This window comes from Schistocerca americana, chromosome 2 (assembly GCF_021461395.2).
Source record: "Schistocerca americana isolate TAMUIC-IGC-003095 chromosome 2, iqSchAmer2.1, whole genome shotgun sequence".
Classification (NCBI taxonomy): Eukaryota; Metazoa; Arthropoda; class Insecta; order Orthoptera; family Acrididae; genus Schistocerca; species Schistocerca americana.
The window spans coordinates 608860295-608880411 of NC_060120.1; the positions used below are offsets into that span (position 1 = coordinate 608860295).

General features: G+C 43.6%; 1 protein-coding gene across 2 annotated transcripts in view; it reads left to right on the forward strand.

The window, feature by feature from the left end:
- Positions 1-20117, forward strand: part of LOC124594977 (peroxisome biogenesis factor 1) — a 383457-nt gene that overhangs the window by 350665 nt on the left and 12675 nt on the right. For both annotated transcript variants that reach the window (XM_047133503.1, XM_047133504.1), the window contains one exon: positions 14665-14759. In XM_047133503.1, the coding sequence (XP_046989459.1) occupies positions 14665-14759 (95 nt within the window). The remainder of the gene's footprint in view (positions 1-14664; positions 14760-20117) is intronic.

Consider the following 20117-nt stretch of genomic DNA (forward strand, 5'->3'; position numbering starts at 1 on the left):
CGGAGTGTGCGCTGATATGAAACTTCCTGGCAGATTAAAACTGTGTGCCGGACCGAGACTCGAACTTGGGACCTTTGCCTTTCGCGGGCAAGTGCTCTACCAACTGAGCTACCCAAGCACGACACACGCCCCGTCCTTACAGCTTTACTTCTGCCAGTACCTCGTCTCCTACCTTCCAAACTTTACAGAAGCTCTCCTGTGAACCTTGCAGAACTAGCACTCCTGAAAGAAAGGATATTGCGGAGACATGGCTTAGCCACAGCCTGGGGTATGTTTCTAGAAAGCTTCTGTAAAGTTTGGAAGGTAGGAGACGAGGTACTGGCAGAAGTAAAGCTGTGAGGACGGGGCGTGAGTCGTGCTTGGGTAGCTCAGTTGGTAGAGTACTTGCCCGCGAAAGGCAAAGGTCCCGAGTTCGAGTCTCGGTCCGGCACACAGTTTTAATCTGCCAGGAAGTTTCATATCAGCGCACACTCGGCTGCAGAGTAGTGAAAATTTCATTCTAGAAACATACCCCAGGCTGTGGCTAAGCCATGCCTGCGCAATATCCTTTCTTTCAGGAGTACTAGTTCTGCAAGGTTCACAGGAGAGCTTCTGTAAAGTTTGGGAAGTAGGAGACGAGGTACTGGCAGAAGTAAAGCTATGAGGACGGAGCGTGTGTCCTGCTTGGGTAGCTCAGTTGGTAGAGCACTTGCCCGCGAAAGGCAAAGGTCCCGAGTTCCAGTCTCGGTCCGGAACACAGTTTTAATCTGCCAGGAAGTTCCGTTATAAAAATATTCCAAGGAGCCCACAAGCGCTGAAACTGCGGCTGTTATCAAATGTGTCGATCCGCCAACTTTTCCAGAGCCATAATCGAAATTCGTTACGTGCAGTTACAACAGCACTAATTAATATCTTCCCCGACAAAAGGAAAAGGTTGTTACAGCGATGAGTCAAATTGCCACGAGTTTCATCCGCCGAAAATTCTCAGCTTTCAATCAGGAACATTAATGCATTACTGCATAAATAAAACAAACCCGGATGATAAGCAAATTCCAGAACTTCAGAGACAGATATAAGACTCCACATTTTGGCCTAATCCAACCATTGCGTTCGTTAATACAAGTAGCCATCGATCCAAACAACCGATAACAGAATATCCGTACGTAATCGATAAGGAAAAGCCAAAATTTTTGGCATCACTGAAACTAGAGATGATCTTTCGATGCATTAAAAGTTCATACATGCCATCGCAAATATTCACATAATAATGCAGGAGGGATATCAGTACATTAGCGAATATCAGTATAAAGGCGTGAATATTTGTAGGGAAATTAACATTGTCTGGCAGAATAGTTGTGCACGGTGTAGATGGAACATGATGAGATCCAGTGTATTGATAAATCCAATCAAATAGTGTCGCATTTGATGCCAGTAGCACAGTTATTCACAAGACATCAGCGATTGAAGTGGTAGAAGAGTCTAAAGGCAGTCGGCTCTGTGCGGTGTTAGTGTGCGCGTATGTGCCTTTACTGCAGATGGGAAACAAACATCATTAGTGACAGTGCGTATTGTGCACATAAACCACGATTGTTACATTGCCACGCGGAAAACTATTATCGTGTTAACAAAAAGGAAAATATCGGTGCGTAGAAGGAAATGGGACTCTCCAATAGTCAAATAGCCAAGAAACCTGCTGTGACACCCAAACATTAAGAGGCTGTATTGGAGTTTGCTGAAAAACTTGTGTTATGGTCTTAATAATGGAAAAAGTAATATTTAGCGATGAGAAAAAGTTTCATGTAGATGGTACGGATGGATTTCAGTGTTTCTGCTACAGCAAAAAGTGGTTAGAAGATAATTGTATTGGTGTCTTGTCGTGGTCTGCTCGTAGCCTGGATTTGAACCCCGTGGAAAACATTGGGCAAATACTTGAAAAACTTGTTTGTCGCTAGTGGAAGGCAATTTGAGGCCGTTTATGAGCTGAAAAGATCGATGAAAGAAGAGCGGGTGACAATTTCACTGTAAAACTACAAATCACAACAAAATCAGTGCTCAAGAGAATTTCTGAGACAATTAGGAAGAACAGAGATTGGACAAAGTACTAACAATGCAATAACACAACAAGAAAGTGAGTGCCTTTGTAACAATTACCAACGGGGAAATGCAAACGCCTTATTTTGTTACTTGTGTTTTGAAAGAAACCAAGTAATTCCATTATAATAGTTTACGTCTTATATGTATCCACTACTTTCGTAATAAATTTGATACTTGTGTGCTTCAGGCATCGTATATTACGTTCGTAGGAACTCTGCCTATATACTGATTTCCACTTTTGTACTCCATGACAAAGTAGTTCCAGCTATCAGAATCATGCCTCTAGAAGAATACAGTGATGTTCAAGTTGGTGTTATTGTTGTTGGCTTCAGTCCAAAGCCAAAGACTGGTTTGATGCAGCTCTGCATGCTGCTCTGCCCCATTGCAAGCCTCATCATCTCCGGATAACCGCTGCAACCGACATCCTTCTGAATCTGCTTAGTGTATTCCTTTCTTGGTTTTCCTCTACGATTTTTACCATCCACGCTTCCATCCACTACTGAATTGGTGATCCCTCGATGCCTCAGAACGTGTCCTACCAACCGATCCCTTCTTCTAGTCGAGTTGTGGCACAAATTCCTCTTCTCCTCAATTCTGTTCAGTACCTCCTCATTAGTTACGTGATCCACCCATCTAATCTTCAGGGTTCTTCTGTACCACGACATTTCGAAAGCATCTATTCTCTTCTTGTCTAAATTATTTTTCGCTCATATTTCACTTCCATACATGACTACTCTCCATACAAATACGTTCAGTAAAGATCTCCTGACACTTAAATCTATACTCGATGTTAACAAATTTCTCTTCTTCAGAAACGCTTTTCTTGCCATTGCCAGTCTACGTTTTATATCCTCTTTTAACATTTTTTTTAAATGTTAAGGATAATAAGTTGCCGTCTCTTTAAGAATAGATGATGAATGCAGCTAGCCGCTAACTCTGTGTAATGTCTGTATAGACGTGTATCTGTTGCCTTTAAGATCCCTTCACCTTCACACATAAATCTATACAGTAAAGTAAGGGCCTCCCATTTCTTGGCTGATCCGTGATAAGACAGGCGAAAAGTTAGACTAATGGAGGATTATTAGTATTATCTCTATTTTCATTCGCTCTCTCTCTTTCTCTCCTTTATCTATGTACAGTTTTTACTATAATACACTCCTGGAAAATGAAATAAGAACACCGTGAATTCATTGTCCCAGGAAGGGGAAACTTTGTTGACACATTCCTGGGGTCAGACACATCACATGATCACACTGACAGACCCACAGGCACATAGACACAGGCAACAGAGCATGCACAATGTCGGCACTAGTACAGTGTATATCCACCTTTCGCAGCAATGCAGGCTGCTATTCTCCCATGGAGACGATCGTAGAGATGCTGGATGTAGTCCTGTGGAACGACTTGCCATGCCATTTCCACCTGGCGCCTCAGTTGGACCAGCGTTCGTGCTGGACGTGCAGACCGCGTGAGACGACGCTTCATCCAGTCCCAAACATGCTCAATGGGGGACAGATCCGGAGGTCTTGCTGGCCAGGGTAGTTGACTTACACCTTCTAGAGCACGTTGGGTGGCACGGGATACATGCGGACGTGCATTGTCCTGTTGGAACAGCACGTTCCCTTGCCGGTCTGGGAATGGTAGAACGATGGGTTCGATGACGGTTTGGATGTACCGTGCACTATTCAGTGTCCCCTCGACGATCACCAGTGGTGTACGGCCAGTGTAGGAGATCGCTCCCCACACCATGATGCCGGGTGTTGGCCCTGTGTGCCTCGGTCGTATGCAGTCCTGATTGTGGCGCTCACCTGCACGGCGCCAAACACGCATACGACCATCATTGGCACCAAGGCAGAAGCGACTCTCATCGCTGAAGACGACACGTCTCCATTCGTCCCTCCATTCACGCCTGTCGCGACACCACTGGAGGCGGGCTGCACGATGTTGGGGCGTGAGCGGAAGACGGCCTAACGGTGTGCGGGACCGTAGCCCAGCTTCATGGAGACGGTTGCGAATGGTCCTCGCCGATACCCCAGGAGAAACAGTGTCCCTAATTTGCTGGGAAGTGGCGATGCGGTCCCCTACGGCACTGCGTAGGATCCTACGGTCTTGGCGTGCATCCGTGCGTCGCTGCGGTCCGGTCCCAGGTCGACGGGCACGTGCACCTTCCGCCGACCACTGGCGACAACATCGATGTACTGTGGAGACCTCACGCCCCACGTGTTGAGCAATTCGGCGGTACGTCCACCCGGCCTCCCGCATGCCCACTATACGCCCTCGCTCAAAGTCCGTCAACTGCACATACGGTTCACGTCCACGCTGTCGCGGCATGCTACCAGTGTTAAAGACTGCGATGGAGCTCCGTATGCCACGGCAAACTGGCTAACACTGACGGTGGCGGTGCACAAATGCTGCGCAGCTAGCGCCATTCGACGGCCAACACCGCGGTTCCTGGTGTGTCCGCTGTGCCGTGCGTGTTATCATTGCTTGTACAGCCCTCTCGCAGTGTCCGGAGAAAGTATGGTGGGTCTGACACACCGGTGTCAATGTGTTCTTTTTTCCATTTCCAGGAGTGTATTTCATTACGTGAAATCAGCCAAATAGAATCTTTGGTGGAGTCCTTCGTCTTGGTAATCAGCGGCTGGCTTGCTGTAAGAGATCTTTACATTTATATTTACTGTTAAACACTGCATTCAGTCGGGAGAATCAATCGTGTGGACAATTTGTTCCTTTTACGAAAGATTGCGAATTCCAGATGTGTACGAAGCCTTTTTGGACGATTTAACACAGACTCAGTGATTGCAGGCTCTCTTCGACACAGCTGAAACTTCCCCACTAATTACAGGGCCAACTTGATCATCAAATGATTCAGAAAACTCATTCGTTCATTCACTCCAGAACAAAAAAGTCACAAACCTTATTTATGAAGGATATTGTGTATTAAATCCATCTCCATTACATGTCCAGATCTCCGGTGATTCCACGTCTTAATTATTTCCCGTTTACAGTCTCTTTCTCTTCAAACAAACCGCTAGCGGCACAAATGTTAATTGGCTCGCTTTAGCCAGAAGAAAAGCAGAATATGTATCTCTCAGAAACACGTCAATCCCTCAACAGATACTCCAGAAGCTGTCCTAGTTACCACTCTAACAACCATGGAGAAAGCATATATGCATCTCTGTTATTTCAAAGAATACACGCACTAGGAAATACTTTGGCGTCGTCGAGCTGTCGCCGCATATATTACGAGAAAATCAGATCAGATACGTTTCCAAAGGGAATGAATGTGAATGGTTTGATTGACAATGATTAATTGGTGCGTGGTAGAGGGTGTTTTCTGTGGGGACATTACACTCTCTACTTCGACCATCATGAGTTATTTTGTTCCCCAAATAGCAAAACTCATCTGCTACTTTGTGTCATTTCCTAATCTGATTCCCTCAGCATCACTTCATTTAATTCGACTATATTCCATTATCCTTGTTTTGCCTTTGTTGACGTTCATCTTATATCCTGCTTCAAGACATTGCCCATTCCGTCCACCTGCTTTTCCAAGTTAGTTGAGAATTAGTGTCACCGGCAATCCTCAAGGCTTCTATTTCTTCTCCCTGGATTGTAATTACTACTTCCAATTTTTCTTTGTTTCCTTTACTGCCTGCTCGATATACAGATTGAATAACATCAGGGATAGGCTACAACCCTGCCTCGCCCTCTTCTCAGTCACTGCTTCCCTTTCGTGCCAGTCGACTCCTATAAAATCCATCTGGTTATTGTACAAATTGTAAATAGCCTTTCGCTCCCTGTATTTTACCCCTACCACCCTCAGAATTTGAAAGAGAGTATTCCAGTCATCATTGTCAAAAGCTTTCTCTAAGTCTACAAATGCTATAAACGTACATTTGGCTTTCCTTAACCTATCTTTTAAGATAAGTCATAGGGTCAGTATTCTCTTACGTGTTCGTACATTTCTACGGAATCGAGACTGATCTTCCCCGAAGGTCGGCTTCTACCAGTTTTTCCATTCGTCTGTAAAGAATTCTTGTTAGTATTTTGCAACCATGACTTATTGAACTGATAGTTCGGTAATTTTCACACCTGTCAGCACCTTTTGTCTTTGGAATTAGAATTATTATATTCTTCTTGAGGTCTGAGGGTATTTCGTCTGTCACATACATATTACTCACCATATGGAAGAGTTTTGTCATGGCTGGATTCCCCAAGGCTTTCAGTAGTTATAACGGAATGTTGTCTTCTCTCGGGGCCTTGTTTCGACTTAGGTTTTTCATTGCTGTCAGATTCTTCACGCAGTATCATACCTCCCATCTCATCTTCATTTGCGTCCTCTTCCATTTCCATAACACTGCTCTCAAGCAAATCACCCATGTATAGGCCGTCTCCTTCCACCTTTCCGCTTTCCCTTCTTTGCTTATGACTGGTTTTCCATCTGAGCTCTTGGTATTCCTACAGATGGTTTCCTTTTCTCCAAAGGTCTGTCTAATTTTCCTGTAGGCGGTATGGTGGTATCTATGTTTCCCCTGGTGGTATATGCTTCTACATCCTTAAATTTGTCCTCTGGCCATTTCTGCTTAGCCATTATGGACTTCCTGTCGATCTCATTTTTGAGATGTTTGTATTCCTTTTCGCCTGCTTCATTTACTGCATTTTTATATTTTCTCTTTTCATCGATTAAATTCAATATCTTTTGTGTTACCCAAGTGTTTCTACTATTCCTCGTCTTTTTACCTACTTGATCTTCTGCTGTTTTCACTCTCTCATCTCTCAAGGCTACCCATTCTGATTCTACTATTCCTTTCGCATGTAGTTTTGAGCGAGGAGTCCCTGTACTCCTATGTCAGAATAGTATATTGCATATCTGAGTACTTACGCATAGAAACTTTGTATTCAGCGGATCTGTGTGTGCACCATCGTGGCTTGCGCAAAGATCTCTGCGTCTCCACGTCCTCCTTGACATCTTACGGAACATCTCAGGAATTATGCTTCTAAAGGCTACCTCAACAGTTTGGCGCATTTCTTACGTAGTCTTGTAGCGACGTTGAGCCACGTGGGGCTTGTTTATTTCCCATAATTATTTAATGGCGTCATAAGGTCCGTGCTTCGTGGTGGCCAATGAAGTGGGCCTGCAGATGTTGCTGCACCACACGCCAAATGAAGAGACCTAGAAAATGTTCATCAAGGTATAGTAAGCTGTGCTGGAGCTCCGACATGCTGTAACCACATTGATCCACGATTACTTTGCCTTCGGGCTGAGGTGTTAACTACGTTTTAAACATGTCCAAATAAGAATTTCCAGTCAGCGATATCCTTGAAAAATATGGCACGAACAGGTATCGTGATGCCAGCCCGCGCCATGTCTTAACTTGAGGCGGCTGCCTTTTCAACTCATCCACGAAAGGAGGTTTTTCCATAGAACAGAAAACAACATTCCTCCTCTGTGAACTGCAATGCATCGCACATTCATGAGAAAATTACATACTGGAGCAAGACACGGCATTTCGAAACTGTGCCAACAAAGGACAGCTGTTTCGAACTCGCTGCTCCATGTCGTTGTTAGATAATTAATATTTATAACCCTGTATTCACCTGACTAGAAGTCCTGTTCCTCCTGCCACCGAACTTAACTAATTCCAACAATATCTGACTTTAACCTATTCATTTCCTTTTTAAATTTTCTAACCTACCTTTCTGATCAAGGGATCTCATATTTCACGTTCCGATCCGTAGAACGCGTTTTGTTTATACGTCGTCCTGAGTAGTCCCCGCACGGATATCCGAATGGGGGACTATTTCACCCCCAGAATATTTTACCCAAGAGGACGCCATCATCATTTAACCATACAGTAAAGCTGTATGCCCTCGTGAAAAATTACGGCTGTAGTTTCCCCTTGCTTTCAGCCGTTCGCAATTTCAGCACAGCAAGGCCGTTTTGGTTAATGTTACAAGGCCAGATCTGTCGGTTTTAATTTATATTACTAAACATGATTCAGAACCGTTGTCTAATTGTAATAATTCCGCTCTGTCATTTAATGTTCGCTTACGTAGATGGGCTGAGCGAACGACCAGGTTTGATTATACATATCCATTTTTTGTTAATAATTGGAGTCGTATTCGTTTTATTGAGAAGTATTTCGATTCTTTTCAGGCTAATCGAGTTTTTGTGCATTCTCTGAGCGAGTGTCATTTGAATTATAATGGCTGGGCGGGCCGCGTGGTACGTTGGTATAACAAGGCCTTTCGGTCCACGGAGGTTCGTAAGAAGCAATTGTATTTATTTGGCGATACAAATATTGGCAAGTCACCTTTGATTGAAAAGGTTTAATCGAGAAAGCAGCACGTATATTTGCCTTTTTGTTCCAAATTCGGATTTGGTGGGTACGATAGTCGTATTCACAACGTAATTGTATTTGAAGAATTTGAATGGTGCAGGTGGCTTCAATATGCATCTGTTTTGAAGCGTATTGTCGAAGGTCGACCAGTTACTGTTAATGTTAAAAATAAACCTGGCATGGTCATTACACACCGTGGCTTGGTTGTATTTGTATCGAATGAATTTAGTATTGGAGGTGAAGCTCTAATTTCCCGACTTGAGGTCGTACATGCAGATTGTCATATTGTCCATTGTCGATCATGTAAGGATGAAGTGGATGCGTCGGACGCGTCGGATGTGGAAATCCCGGAAGAGATTGTTTGTATATCGTCGGATGAGAATGTACCGGAAGTTTCGTTCTGCACGCCCTCGGCGTTGGATACGCCGACTGACGAATCTAACTAGGCTCACATTCGGTCGTATGTGTCGGTGGCGTACAGAATTTACACAAACAGATGGTGTACGCTTTGAGTATGGTAAAATGGCTGCTTTGGAGAAACATGATGAAAAGGCCAAGAACTTTTCTACACTTCAACACTATGATATTACTGATGAATTTAAGTTTTTTGGTAACAAATATGCTTCTGTAATTATTAATAAAATTGTAACTTATGTCTATAGTGTTAATGTGAGGATTGAAAGGCTAACACTTGATGATAAAGCTAACAAAAAGATTTTTGAAGATCAGGGTGCATTGGAAAAAGTTCGTATAGCCTGTAGTAATAAGATGGGTGCCTTTGATTTGAACCCACAGAGGTCAACTGGTGTACCCTGGCGTAAATATACTAGAAGGAATATATTTAAGTTTGTAACGTATTCTAAGCCTGAACAAAGTGCTCTGATATATCTAAAGTGAAATCCTGGACAGATTTAGAGAAGGAATTTAAAGTAAAAAACCGCCTTTTTCAAGGTACTAATCCATTTTATATTGGACTGCAAATTGCTGGTGATGAGCCTGAGAAAAACGATAATGTTCAAAGCGAAGTGAAATATGTTACATTTGTTGTAAGGAATAGAGTGTATATGACATTTTGTAGAAGGAAGGGTAATGTTACGTTCTAAATAAAGGTATTTGTTTACAGCTAATGTCTGCGTTGAAGTTTTTTTATGTTTTGTTTTCATAAATGACAGCAGATCGACACCATTCTTTCCTAAGGTAGGAGTACCGCAAGAGGCAATTTTATCACAGATATTGTGATCAGTATATACTGTAGATATTCCATCACCAATAAAATGGAACGAAGATTTGGCTTTTTACGCAGATGACGCTGCCTAATGGTATGATGCACCTATGGCAGAAAGGATACATCAACTCGCCTCTCAGTATATTAAACTTCTGGAATCTTGACTTTTCATACTATTAATTTTCATATCCTTGTAAAAGGCTGTAGTATTTAAAAATCGCACAAAATTTCCAAACATTTCAATTTATAAAACTGAATTACTTATCTTTTGTTTTTACCTACCGCCCCACGCTAAGGCAAAAATCGTTTCGTAGCGCCTGACTGTTACGTTTTATGTGTTGGATTATGTACGTACTATGTATGGAAAGAGTGATAATGAGTCCTCCAATAGCAGCTACACATATTACTCATGAATGCACTGGTGCAGTCGACACCGACTCTGTCCTTTGGCTTTTGGGGATCCGTCTAGGGTGAGAATTTTTGGGAGGGTACAAGTCGGTAAGAGGAAGAAGGCTGGCAACCACTGACCCCGTATTTTTTAGTATGCGCACCAATTTGTCACCAACACATGGTCGTTCTTTCGATAGCCATAAAAAGAAATGGACATTACTTGAATAAATTCACATCTAGATAATAATTCGAATAAATAGATAACCCGAAAAGTTTTTTGTCAATAAAATGATTCGTCTACGCTAACACTAATAATTACTTATTGTTTGTTATTCGTCCACTTAACTGACGAATAAAGAGGACTACTACAGCATTTTCTTTTGCTAATTTTTTTATCTACACTGTGTCACCTATAAAGAGTGTTGGTTTCTGAGGCTTGTCGATGTAAATAATTACTTGATACTTTATGCAAAAGTTTGAGTTGTTGGCTCAGTGGATTAATGCCAGACTACAAATCCATTGGTTTGGAGGTTGCTCTACCATTGGTCATGCGATTTTTCTGTCACTTCTCGCTTTTTCGACCTCTGACAGTGACTTGTAAATGAGAAAATGCTACGTTGCACTGTGGTACGGAGTGCACAGTAAACGGCAGGTTTAGTAACTTGGTAGTAATACTATCTTTGCGGCCTACTTCATCTCGCCCCTGGAATATACAGCCTTGTCCTAAAATCCTGTCATACGTCAGTATGGGCGCCATCATTGTCGCGGCACTAAATGATGCGCCGCCAGGCCCTGTGTGAAATTTTCCGAAGCATAGGCAGTGTGATGTCCTTGAATGTGTCCCTAACAGCTTTCTTTAGTTCGGCAGTTGTCTGGTGTCGTTGTTTCGCGACAAGCTGCTTAATTGTTCCCACGGGCAACTATCGCATGATGTCAGATCTGGTCTCCCCGGAGGGCACTCAATCGGCGCTGGCAGATGCACCGATTCTGTCCCTGTTCACCTCTCGGGGAACATTTCATCCAAGAATGCTCGAACACGGAGAGCGTAGTGGGCAGGAGCTCCAGCTCGTTGAATCCAGCTGTCACTAAGAATGTTCAGTCTCTGGAGCTCTGGCATAAACTATTCACGCAACATTTACAACCAAGAATGCTGATTCATTGCACTGTCAGAGGAATATGGCCTTATGAGGTGCCTGCTGGACGTTGCGGCCCAGATCGTAACATTTGGGGGATTATTCTATAACTCCTCGTAATAATATGGGTTTTCCTTGCTCCAGAAAAAATGCCACTATTCCGACAAGATCGGTAAATTGCACATTCTTCTAATCACAAAACTTTGCCCCGCTGTGGGAACGTCGCAAACATCTCGAGTAATCTTGAGTAAGCTTCATGTCTTCACCGCACGTCCTTTGGAATGTCAAGCTCAGCAGATCTTTTCGGCAATGACTTTATGGGAAATCTGGCCACAGAAGCTGTCACTGCTGCATATGTTTGTTGCCGTGTTGCTGGTCGACCTGTCCTCTTTCCACCAAAAATGGATCCGGTTTTGAAGAGTTTCTGTTGCCATCACAGTGTCGTTCGCTTGGCACAATAAAGAATTATCACAAACTCATCACTCTTGGTAGGATTTATTATAATTAAACGTCATTTAATAACACATTGGCGGTAAAAGCCTTAAGGAGATTCTGAGATGAAAGATACCATTGTTGAAAGTTGTCCATGTATTCGTCACTGCGTAACGGCTAGAGGTGTTGAATTATGGAGTGGAGAAAAGTAGGTTTGAGACCTGCAATATTCTAGTATTTATTTATATATTTTGCGTTTGGTAAGATTCCGAATTTTTTATTAATGTAATGGTCTGCAGTATTCGATGTTATTTCCATATAAGAGTGCTCCCTCCCAGAAGTGATTTTATGCGATTTTATGACTTCAGTCTGATTAAATAGCGAAAGATTAAATTTATGTATTTGGATCGAGAAGCAATTACATTTGTATTCTTGCTTGTCACAAATATTCAGTTGTTTCTTTACGAATATGTCGCAATTTCCGAGGTTCCACTCACACACCTTGCTTCCATAAAACTCGAAGCAATCGTGAAACTCGATAGCAGTTGACAAATGTTCTGGACAAGCATACGTTATTTGACGGCATTTGCCAATAAGCTTTCTGACACTAGATTCTCTCTGACTAAACTTGGTGTTAACCATATAGCAGATATGGTCGATAGGTGAGGTGTCATAAAAAATACAGGCTGGGGAGACTGTGGTCCCAGATGCTCATTGAAGAATGTACAAGTACATAGGCTCGGATTGTATTGTTCCAATATGTAGAATTAGTTGAAGGGCAGGGTGTAAGCAGGCTCCAAAACATTTCGATAGATCTATTGTTCAGACTGCCCTCAATGTGTAGTACTCAGGCATGCGCGTTTTATGCAGTGGTTACTCAGTCCTTCAGAGCTGGCGTTTGTCCCCTATGTTGCCAGAGCATGGTATCGTTTTAGATGTCTGCAACCACAACTGTATTACAGTTGGAAGCTGGATTCTGTGGAATAAACAGTTTGTCACCCAGCACACAGGCAACGGAGTTTACGTACCCGCTGAAGTATGCGGAATTCATGGTTTGTGGAGAACTGAAGCCATGATGAAATTTTCACTCTACAGCCGAGTGTGCATTGATATAAAACTTCGTGGCAGATAAAACTGTGTGCCGAATCGATACTCGAACTCAGGACCTGCTGTAGAGTGAAAATGTGTTTTCGGGCAGTTGTCTTCTGAAACCTCATAGGTACTTACGAATAACCGTCTATATGTGCGAGAAGATATAGTCATAGTGATCGGTAAAAAACTGAAATGGAAGTGGAGGTGACATGTACACTATGTGATCAAAAGTATCCGGACACCTGGCTGAAAATGACTTACAAGTTCGTGGCGCCCTCCATCGGTAATGCTAGAAATTCAGTATGGTGTAGGCCACCCTTAGCCGTGATCACAGCTTCTACTCTCGCAGGCATACGTTCAGTTAGTTGCCCGGAAGGTTTCTTGGGGAATGGCAGCCCATTCTTCTCGGAGTGATGCACTGAGAAGAGATATCGATGTCGGTCGGTGAGGCCAGGCACGAAGTCTTTGTTCCAAAACATCCCAAAGGTGTTGTCTAGGATTCAGGTCAGGACGCTGTGCAGGCCAATCCATTACTAGCATGTTACTGTCGTGTAACCACTCCGCCACAGGCCGTGCATTATGAACAGGTGCTCGATCGTGTTGACAGATGCAGTCGTCATCCCCGAATTGCTCTTCAACAGTGGGAAGCAAGAAGGTGCTTAAAACATCAGTGTAGGCCTGTGCCGTGATAGTGCCACGCATAACAACAAGAGGTGCAAGTCCCTTCCATGAGAAACACGACCACACCGTAACACCACCACCTCCGAATTTTACTGTTGTCACTACACACGCTGGCAGATGACGTTCGCCGGCCGGAGTGGCCGTACGGTTCGAGGCGCTGCAGTCTGGAATCGAGCTACCGCTACGGTCGCAGGTTCGAATCCTCCCTCGGGCATGGATGTGTATGATGTCCTTAGGTTAGTTAGGTTTAATTAGTTCAAAGTTCTAGGTGACTGAAGACCTCAGAAGTTAAGTCGCTTATTGCTCAGAGCCATTTGAAACATTTTTGATGAAGTTCACCGGGCATTCGCCATACCCACACCCTACCATCGGATAGCCACATTGAGTACCGTGATTCGTCACTCCACTCAACGTTTTTCCACTGTTCAACCGTCCAATGTTTCCGATGTGATAGTGAACTAGAAGCGTGAAGGGACACGTGCAGCACAAAAGCGTACAAGTCGACCTGGTCTGTTGACTAACAGAGACAATCGACAGTTGAAGAGGGTCGTAATGTGTAGTAGTCAGACATCTATCCAGACCATCACACAGGAATTCCAAACTGCATCAGCATCCACTGAAAGTAATACAACAGTTAGGCGGGAGGAGAGAAAACTTGAATTTCAAGGTCGAGCGTCTGCTCATGAGCCCCACATCATATATATATATATAAATGAAAGAAAGTGTAGTGAAGGAATTCTTTCAAGATTTATCGTGTAAGATAATTATAATGTAGACGGTAGTAGGGAAAAGACAAGACAAGACAAGACATGCTTAGATGCCTAAACCTGAAGATCGTAACATGTGGAAAAATGGCTGTCGCTATGCATGTACCCCCGCCGCTCACAAAAAAGGGGGAGGCAGGAAGGAGAACAAATGCACGGGACTTTTATTTTTACTTTCTACATCTTCTGCATTGTACAAGGAAACTATTTACGCCAAGCGTTCTGATTGCTGAGTGATTTCTTTTCTCGCAAGAAGCTGTATCTCAGTGTTAGATTTTCTGTCTCTCTCTCTGTTTCTTGCGGTCTGCAGTTTAGTTGTGAGAGATATTGTTTGCTATATACATGATTAAATTTCCATCCTGCGCGTTTTGATCCAGTAGCTTCTTTATAAAGTCTGTTTATTCTGTACCTTGAGTAATAATCCCGGTGTTATGGGGACTTGCTTCATGTTTCGGGTTAAAGGACTTGATTTTGATTTCTTAGCCTTTGGTGAGTTCTTCGTGTGATTTTAATGTTGTTGTTTCTTTCAGCTCGCTCCTGTCATCACGCAACATCATTTGGAAACATCGCTAAAGAATACGAGACCCTCTTTGTCGCCGGCTGAAAAGGCGAAGTACGATATAATGTAAGTAACCTGAGTCACAGCTAGATGGTACAGTTTCAGTGTAGTGCTTAAGCAAGCGCGTGACGCATTGGCAGGCTTAAATTATGTTCGTTCTGCCTTACTTATGAGGCAGATACACAAATTTATAATGTTTGCCTAACCACCTCTCCGCATTAATGAATTTAAAAAGAGAATCATATGCAGGCGACTACCGTAGGCCGCACAAGTCATCGAAAGTTATGTCTTAATAGACGCGAACAGATATATGAAAACACACAAGATTTTATACAAAAATTAAAAATATTTCAAATGCGCCATTTCTGACCAAGGTCTTTGGGGGGTTTCTCTATCCTGTATTCTCCGCTGGGAAATTTACAAAAGGTAGGATTTCAAGCAGGCGACTGCTGCGGTAGACGCACTACCCAAGCTGACCAAGTCATCTACTTTAGTCGCTTTACATTTAGTAGTCTCCACTTTTTCGTCTGAGACGTATTGTCCCAGAACTAAGTAAAAAATACCTGCGGATCTGCTGGTCCTAATCAATGATTTTCGGTATATTTCCCTTGTTTGTAAGGCAAATGCCAGAACTGGAAATCAGTTCTCAAATATTCTCAGTTGTCTTCCCCTGCGCTCCCTCTACCCTGCCCCAAGGCCCGCGTCCCTCATTCCTCACTATCAGTTCCACTGGTATCTGACTGGAAAACATGGAGCTCTACAGTGAGTCGGGTCTCGAACAGCCCGATCGATCCTTCAGCGGAGAGATTGAAACCTATTTAAAAGGGTAATTACTTTATTAACCCTCCATTACCAGCAGGTACGTCTCGCATTTTATTTTAGCAATTTCAGTATTATTCTGCTGTAAAATTTATTTGACATTTCATGTCGCTATTATACGCAGTTACAGAACAAGCAGATAGTGGGCGCATATACCCCATTTTCTAGGCGATTCTAGGCGCTTCAGTCTGGAACCGCGCTACCGCTACGGCCGCAGGTTCGAATCCTGCCTCGGGCATGGATGTGTGTGATGTCCTTAGGTTAGTTAGGTTTAAGTAGATCTAAGTTATAGGGGACTGATGACCGTCGAGGTTAAATCCCATAGTGCACAGAGCCATTTGAACCACCCCCATTTTAGGGCTGTGTATTCGGCTCACGTTTTAATGGTATTCCTCTTAGAGAGGCCAATTACGGCAGGTACTCTTAGGCGAAAACATGTCCCATCAAGAGGTTGGTGGGTTTGGAAACTAGTAGCAACTAGCGACCTGCCCCAACTTCCCTCGGGTAGCACTGATTGTTCGAAGTGCACCTCAGATTTTTTTTCTCGCAACTGGAAACAGGTAGAAACATGCGATTTGTTTTAAAATACGTGTGCACTCGACTTGTGAATGCTTGACAGAGACGGCAGCTGTCTACGACAGAGGCAACTATAGTGGTAGCGGAGAGTGTGTAGACTGGTTTTGATACTTAAAAGGGCGATATTTACAATTCGCGAGCAGCGTAATCATCCGTTTTCTTCATTTCCATGCTTTGACGCCAATTGGAATTCATCTCCAGTTGAGTGATACATATTGCGATCGTGTTATTGATGTGCCTAACGAGTGTTCGCGGATGCGAAAGTTCAAAGAAGGCAGAACGTCATGTGACAACAATGAAAGACAATCTTGGCCTTGCCCCGGCCAGTCTGACGACGTGACGGAGTGTATAAAGTTGTTTGAGAGTATTGCCGAACGAGTGTGGAACATACCATTTCCAACGCTGGCATTTCTGTGGGAACTGTCCGCACGATCCTATATGAAGGCCTGAAAATGCGAAAAGTGCCCTCCATGTGGGTCGCACAAATGCTGACGGACGACCACAAGGCTGCGCGTATGGCACGTTGCCAGGCAATGCTGATGCGTGATGACGGCATGAATGGGACTCTTCATCGATTTTGACGAAGGATGAGATATGGATGGCGTTTTTCAATCCTGAAACAAAGTGCCAGTCAACTCATTGGAAACGCACGCACACACACACACACACACACACACACACACACACACACACACACTACCACCAAACAAAAAATTTCAGGTAAGCACGAGTGCTGAAAAACGATGATGGCCATTTTCTGTGACAGCGGTGGCTTAATGGCGTAATCCTTACGCATTGCGTTCCAAAGGGCACTACGGTCACAGATATACTCTACCAAGACGTTTTGAAGAACAAGTTCCTTTCAACATTGTGTGAAAAGAGGCCATAAAGGGCTGTACATGTGCTCTTTCACCGAGACAACGCACCAGCTCATAGGGTGCATTGGACGCAGCAGTATCTTCGCGAAAAATTACTATGAAGCGATTTCTTATGGTCCCTACTCATATGACCTGGGTCCTAGCGACTTGTGGCTGTTTCCAACGGTGACAGACACTCTCCGCCGTCCCACATTCACCAGTCGTGATGCTATTGCACCAGCGATTTTCCGTTGTCAAACCAGACTCCTAAAGAAACGTTCACGGCAGCCCATAAACCGTCGGGTCGACGTTGGTATACATGTGTACGCTGCAGGGAGATTAAGTGGAGAACTGATAAAAGTCTCACAGTTTTCGTATGATTAGTTTGCGAGAAAAAAGTCCGAGATGTTATAACTTGAGTGCAACTCGTAACCTCTTAAGTATCCTCGGTTGGATGACTTGTCTAGCGTAGCGGTAATAAAATTTTCCTCGTGAATCAATCTATTTATTAGTGCAAAACGTATCAGAATCGCTGCAGTAGTTCCTGAAATTAACCATCATATGCGTACAGACAGAACAAACGCGGCGGCTGGTTTTAATTTATAATATGTGTAGATAGAGCAGAGACGACGGAGTTCTGATGCTAGTTGGCTGGTGAGTGTATTGACGGAGACGAGCCTTTACTATCATTTATGAAGTACTATTGTACATGGCGTCACTCTCTCCGGGGTAGATGCCTCGTTTTCTACAGAGACCAATGACAGTAGAGCAATGTGTCAGACTAATTCACACAATAAAGGAACAGTTGCAGGGTATGTCGTACGTCGCAGGAATGAGTATAGGTTGATAATAAAATAAACATAGACCTGTAACTGAAAACATGAACATAGTACATGTTGACGAAGCCTCTGTGAAAGATAAGTCGCAGGCACAATCACCCGCGGATTCGTTTTTGGATTGGTTTTAGTCTCCAGTCCAATAGGAAAAGGAGGGAACTACCCCTAGGTCACAGAAAGAGCAGGCATTAATGGCAAATCTTCGAGCAACAAGATAGGGAGACATGACGTGTAGGTTTTATGTTTCCTACAGCGCCTATGATGTTAGTCGTTCGTGTTGCGTAGTAAAGCATTAATGTTACTTCCGTTCGAACGCATTTTTCTTCTTTGTACTTATTAAGGAACTTATCGGTGCGACTTAAGCGTTATAATGTTACTAAACGTTTATAGTATGTGCAATGATTCTACGTTTTTAGTAATTTTTGAATTCTGCCTCAGGCAATAGCTTAAAAACGTATTTTTTTTTTTAAATTCTGTGGAACTGACTTTTTGAAATTGATTTGATAGTCATAAAGCCATGTTAGAGAATGTACAATATCACCAACGTTTAAAGCACACTTGCACAAAATGGAACGACCACACTGTTTCCACATACATACTTCGATACACGCGCTCACTCATCAAAATTCTTAATGCTGCACTTCCTATGCATAAGTCTTTACATAATTTCTTTAAGGCTTGATAGTCGTACAGTATCTTTGTTCCGTCTGAAGTAAGGGAGGTCGATAGTACTTTTAAGACCTTGACCCTGAAGTTGGCGATAGACAGAAGCTTTGTGAAGCTAGGAATTGAAGTGGCCTGTATCCAAAGTTCAACAGCTGATGAAGTAGTGTGTCCGTTGCACGGTTCCCATCGCTGGCAGGCGAGCACAGTGTAGTTAGTAACCTCTTGCTCTCCACCCAGCCATTTCGACGTAGGTATTGTATGAAACGTTCGTGACTGAATTTTTGAGCACTACTGTTTCGTAAATCGTTCATGGTAATGTTCGTTTAGTATACCGGTGGTGTTATGACTCCCCCTCTTCTGATACCATGTGTTCTGTATGGTTAAGTTGTTTCGCACACGCAAAAGAATTAGATTCTGTATTTCCGGGTTTCTGTTCCCATAACCATGAGGACTGATGATGTTTCCACATCCTAGTCTTTCTCACCAACTTGAGCATTCAAATCGCCTGTAATGACAGTATCCTCCTGTGTTATTTGTTCTTCAAGCTCAGTAAGGAAATACTCTTTCTCCTCAGGGCTACATTCTTTCTGAGGTGCATATACTTGCAAAACAGAATTCTGTGTATTACTAGCCCTTAGTTTCATCTGGATGATCCGGGCACTCTGTCTGTACATCTATGGAGGACGAGGTCAACTGCATTTTTGGATTCGCAACTGTTACCTCTCCAGTATAGCACATATCAATTTCTCGGTGATTTCTTCTCACAGCTTTTCCACTTTGTCTCACCCAGTCCCAGTATCCTGAGCTTACGCCTGCCCATTTCACATTTGTTGTTAAGAGTGAGGATATTGAGTGTACCAATTTTCTGTCGTTCCTTTTTCGGAGGGTTTTGTGTCTTACGTTATCTTCGATGAGCACCAGGTATTTGCACCGTATTACTTCGAGCGGTACTGGAAGAACTGTCATGTCTCGTGTTTAATTCATTCTTCCATCTGCGGCTTGGTTTAGGTTTGAAAGCAGTATGTATGGGCATACCGAGCACCAAGACGGCACTCTCACCGTCAACCTTATTCTGACACTGTCGTCCTTCCCTACGTGCGTCTTTTTGGAGTGCGTTCACCGCCGACTTCATTTCTGTCGATGACAATGTGCGAACGCATCGAGCAGCGTAGGTGCAGCAACTCTTGAAACGGCGAATGAACTGGCTTGCCCGTTCCCCCGACGTCGAGCACGCGGGGGATGCGTTGGGGAGACGTATTACAGCGCGTCCACATGCACCATGGACCATGAAGGAGTTGTCAGCCGCGCTGGTGGAGGAAGGGAGCCTCCTACCGCAAGCACTCCTTGCCAACATTGTGGCCAGCATAGAAGCGCGTTGCACAGCATATATCGCCGTCCGTGGTGAACAAACAGCCTATTAAAGAATCGTGTCCGTCGTTTGTAATGTCAAGGATACCCTTATAAATACAGTCTGGGACCGCCCGACCGCTACGGTCGCAGGTTCGAATCCTGCCTCGGGCATGGATGTATGTGATGTCCTTAGGTTACTTAGGTTTAAGTAGTTCTAAGTTCTACGGGACTGATGACCTCAGAAGTTAAGACCCATAGTGCTCAGAGCCATTTGAACCCTTATAAATCGCGGCGATATCAGTATAATTATTATCTTTGAA